This window comes from Mytilus trossulus, chromosome 2, assembly GCF_036588685.1.
Source record: "Mytilus trossulus isolate FHL-02 chromosome 2, PNRI_Mtr1.1.1.hap1, whole genome shotgun sequence".
NCBI lineage: Eukaryota > Metazoa > Mollusca > Bivalvia > Mytilida > Mytilidae > Mytilus > Mytilus trossulus.
The window spans coordinates 52,640,496-52,645,755 of record NC_086374.1 but is presented as its reverse complement, the minus strand read 5'-3'; the positions used below and the strand labels follow the sequence as shown (position 1 = coordinate 52,645,755).

Genomic DNA, 5,260 nt, shown 5'->3' with positions numbered 1-5,260 from the left:
AAGAGAGCTAGTATAGAACGTGAACCCACCAGTCAGACTTTCGTCAGATATTGTGTTAGATATAAAGCAAATACATTGTTTTTGTTTTGCAAAGCCAGTTTATGAAACCTATATTAAATCATGATTAGGCTCCGCGCGTTTATAGATATAGCATGTATAGGGAGATGTGGTGTGAGAACCATTGAGACAACTCTCCATCCAAATAACAATTTAAAATAGTAAACCATTATAGGTCAGTGTACGGCCTTGAACACGAAGCATTGGCTCACATCGAACAACAACTACATTTTGAGAAATCAAACTCATTTGACCAAGGAAAAACGTTTTTTTTACATGTAAACAGTACATGTGTCGTCGATTATCTATCGATCTTTGACCTTTCCTTATTTGTTTTTGTGCTTTCATATTATTTTACAAGATTGATAAATGATTAATTGATTTTGGTTTCTTTTATCTTTTTCCTTTATACATTTGAATAGATAATTCGTATTAACATTACGCATATAATAAGTTGTAAACTGCAAAAATTAACAGCAATTGTGCAATAATAAAAACTCTAAATTGAATTTTATAAATCATGGAGGTATTTCGTGTAGCAAGATATCCTTTAAACGTGTTATTTATATGTTCTCTTGTAACAAACTTCATTCTGTATTCAAAAAACAGAATTACTACTCAATGCCGTCTCATATACCATATACCACAAATACTTCGTATTGGTCTCATATACCATATACCACAAATACTTCGTATTGATCTCATATACCATATACCACAAATTCTTCGTATTGATGAAAATGTAAATGACATACTGCTAAACAGTATGAAGAAAACAATAAACTCATAAATAAAGTGCAAAGCCACACGACAACGCCGCTGCTCAGTTTATTAAAGATATGAAACAATTCATATAACTTGTATACACAATACAACATTTCAACAATATAATTTATAATTTTCCAAGCATAAAAACTACACTCCAGTCCTATCAATCATATAATTACGATAAAAGGGGGGACTTATAAATTAAAATTTACCAACTTACTTAAGAATTAAACTTTAGATAAATAAATGTGTGTTAACGGTTCGGCGCTGTCGTGCTGAATGACCAAAAACCCCCGTTTTGGCGGGGAAAATGACCGTGCGATAAGCACGACACCTACATACATCATGAACAAACAAGAGAAAATAATTTCACTCTTATTCACTTCGTTCAAACGAAAGAAATTATATTTCTCTTGTAACAAACTTCATTCTGTATTCAAAAAACAGAATTACTACTCAATGCCGTCTCATATACCATATACCACAAATACTTCGTATTGGTCTCATATACATGTACCATATACCACAAATACTTCGTATTGATCTCATATACCATATACCACAAATTCTTCGTATTGATGAAAATGTAAATGACATACTGCTAAACAGTATGAAGAAAACAATAAACTCATAAATAAAGTGCAAAGCCACACGACAACGCCGCTGCTGAACCAAAGAAAGGGACAATATGTAAAAAAGGACTAATAATTAATTTTGAAAAAATATACTAAAGACCCAAATTTTGTGAAACTAACATTCTGTCCGAAAACGAGTCCTTAACGTAACCGTCTTTTGCTGTCTCCGACCTCCAACGTCCATGCCTTTTGAAAAGTCTATCAGAAATACCAAAATTACAAGCTGCAGAAGCTCCACCAGACCTTAGACTGTGAAGGCCAAAAGATTTTATATTTGGCACAATCGGAGAAAATGCTTCTATAAATAGCTCTCGCATTCTTGTATAAGAAAGAGGTTTGTTTTCTTTTCGGAACACATAATTTTCCTTGGTTTTTGTCAAATTCTGAAAAACGAAAACATCAGTATCAAGTGGATTATTGCTCCATTCTAAAAAACTCTCCAAGTTCTTCACAGGACATAATTTATTCCCGGTTCTCGCAATGATTATTCGATCACCATCTCTGTAAATATCCGTTTTACTTTTCTGTATGAATACTGACATATGACTTAGAAAAAATTGAATATCACAGGTTCTCAAATTCAGCAATTCAGAAACACGTAAAAAAACAGAATAAGATTACAAACAAGCAGAAATAGTACGCTGATTGTAAAGGTTATTTTCACAATATAACCTGTCGAACATATGTGAAAGCATATCTGGAGTGATCGGTTCTTTCTTTTTAATCGGAACAGATAGACGTCTCTTAGCTCCTTCAAGAATATTTTTCACTAAATCAGAATCTGTAGGAGAAATAACACTAATAATTTTATGTGCCCATCTAATACTATAAAACGCTTGATTGATAGGACTGGGCGTACGATTTTGTTGCACTAAACATGCTAAATATATAGCCACATGTATTGGTTTGGCCGGTAAAATAAATTCACTAGATATTCCATTAGATAAAGCCCATTTTTTCCATCTCAAAAAACCATAATAATAATTTTGAACGGTGTTGTTAGATTTACTTTCGGTTAACAGATCAGGAAGTAAATGAATTTTCTCAATCAAAGTATCAGGTAATTCCAACAGATCGCTTTGGAAAGCCTGCAAAAACATATGTAAAAATAAAAATCACATTAAAACATAATGTACAAAGCACATACAATTTGTATATAAACAATTTCACAATCTAATGTTCACATAACTCGTCTCACATTTCACTTAAGATTAAACCACCACCACAGCCCCTCAGGCCTACTGTAACATTACCGCCACCAACTCAAGAACTTTTATATTAGTTGTTAAAAAGGTTCAAAATCAAGTCTCAAAACCAACACCCTGAAGGGTAAATCAATATTTCCAAATACTGATTTATTCCCTTTACCAGAAGTATAGAATTTCTTGTTAGTAGGTAAATCTATACAACATTTCACCTCTTTAATGAACCCTTCACTCGTAGGACATAACATCGGCCAAAAGCTTGCCGACTTCCATAAAGGTAAAACAAGTGTCCCATGAGCAAAACATTGCCTCATGTAACTTATTACTTTAGACACTAAACATACAGGTGGTACAAACCAACCATTGGCACCTTGCCAGTTAATAGTGAATGCATCGATACCCATCGAGTTCACCGTCCAATAACGGGAATAAAATACCGTTAACTTATGATTATCATCATTTGCAAACCAGTCTATCTCATGAGGTCCCCATAGGGAATCTACATACATAAATAACTGTTCGTCAATACCCCAATCGTCATAATCAATGATACGACTGATGAAATCCGCTTTTTCATTCAAGGTTCTAGGAACCCATCGATAGATATATTATGTATCAAACAATTCTCAAAAATGCACATAGCAATATCCTGTAACTCAGGTTTCATACTACCTTTTTCCACAATAGTTACTACATTCTGGTTATCACTGAACCATTTAATTCGTTTATCTTTTAATACATTGATCATAGATAATAGAATATTTCTAACAGCATTTAGCTCTTTCCACGTAGAACTCTTTGAAGCCTCACATTCGGACCACATACCATGTGCTATATTAAAAGGTGTTTCTACAACATAGCCACCATATCCTGTATTGCTTGCATCACTATAAACTACAGATTGACATGACACATCTGAAGAAAACTTTTTAACATTTACGTGTTCTAAATTTTCTCTCCAAAATTTAATTTGTATCAAGCTTTCTGTTGATAAAACAATGCAACTATTCCACGAAGTCATACTTAAAATATCAATGCTTAAATGTTTAGACATGATATAAGCAACGTTTCCAATGACGTATGACATGGACACTATTTGTCCCACTAAAGAAGCAACTAATCGTGCATGGACTTTGCCATGTTTAGATACATAATATTCAACGTCAGCAATAGTTTTTAAAACCTTTTGAACTCTTTCGTTCGGAATGGCTATAGTGCCACGGTTTGTGTCAATTGAATAACCCAAAAATACCAAAAGTTTCATAGGTGACCATTTAGATTTTTCATTTTTAGGAACAAATCCACTCTGAATTAAATCTTGTCTCACTTGATTGGACATAGTTTTGCAAGTTTCTTCGTTCGTATGAGTGCCTAAACCATCATCTAGGTACATTAAAACTTGTTTACCTTCACCCCTCCACTTTTTTATAAGTGGTCTTGTGATCTTAGTAAATATATAACATGCTGACGAAAGTCCAAACGGGAGAACCAAAAACTTATACCATTTTTCGGTGTTTTCATGCCTCCAGGAAAACCCTAAAAATTCTGTATGTGGCATAAAAATATTAACATGTTGATATGCCGACACAATATCAAACTGGAAACAAAAAGAATTGTTTGTGATAAACTGCATGGCTATGCGAACATCTTCAAATTTTACACTTGATTTCCAAAGATGTTTATTAACATGACGGAGGTCATAAAATAAGGCGTTTTTTCCTACCGTCCGACGCTGAAACTGTAAGAGGATTTACAACACAAGGTTGAAATTCACATTCCTCAATCAAACCCCTTATAAGAAGATCATGTATAGCTTCGGTAACAAACTCGCTATGGATGATTGCCGATCGATTGTTTTTTAAGCATATAGAAGGAGGGGTACTGTAAAAAGGAATTTTGTAACCATTCAAAATAGTATCTAAAATATAATCATAACAACCAATATTTTTCCAAAAAGAATAGTGACTTTTAAGCCTGTCCTTCACAATAATATGTGCCTGTCCCTGTTCATACTCGTAGTAATCATTAGTGAGATTATCCGAGTCACTTATCGAAGATACTTTAGTTGTATTATTTTCAATTAAATAATCTATGCTACAATTATACTCATCTTTTATAAAGTCTGTACTATTTCGATTTTGGCTGGATAGGTCTGGGATTGAAGGGACACTGGCTTCTCCAGTGCTGGAACGATCCACAACCATAACATGCACCTTGTCTATTTTGTCGTTGATATCCGCTCGTGCTGGGTTGATTTTGATACAAGGCTTGACCATTGTACCATGACTGGGGTTCACGAAAGGGCTGATTTTTTGTTTGAAAAGTATCAACAAAATGAGAAGGAGTACTAGGAACAGAATAATTAGCCTTCTTAGAAGCAGACTTTTTTCCTTTTGCATTACGTTTACGTATCGCTCTACTCTCAGCTTTATTAATTTTGCTCTCATCGTCGGAGTCACTGGCCACTGGATTACTTTCATATTGCCTAACAGTCTCCCAACCCCCTTCACTACTATCGGCAATCTTAACAAGTTTATTTCGTCTTTTAATCTTGTCAATTACTTCAGTAATAGTTTCCCGTGCATAGTCGCTCTT

General features: G+C 34.0%; 1 protein-coding gene across 1 annotated transcript; it reads right to left on the bottom strand.

Moving 5' to 3' along the window:
- Positions 1–2,077: 2,077 nt before the first annotated feature.
- Positions 2,078–3,069, bottom strand: LOC134705852 (uncharacterized). The gene is made up of 2 exons (XM_063564565.1): positions 2,992–3,069; positions 2,078–2,548 (listed from the first exon to the last, which is right to left on the bottom strand). Exons 1-2 carry the CDS (start codon positions 3,067–3,069, stop codon positions 2,078–2,080), a joined length of 549 nt encoding a protein of 182 aa, XP_063420635.1.
- Positions 3,070–5,260: the final 2,191 nt, after the last annotated feature.

Coding starts and splice junctions, on each gene's coding strand:
- LOC134705852 (XM_063564565.1), bottom strand. CDS start 3,069: ATGGGTATCGATGCATTCACTATTAACTGGCAAGGTGCCAATGGTTGG. Junction 2,549..2,991: donor CTGTATGTTTAGTGTCTAAA/GTAATAAGTTAC, acceptor ATGTTTTTGCAG/GCTTTCCAAAGCGATCTGTT.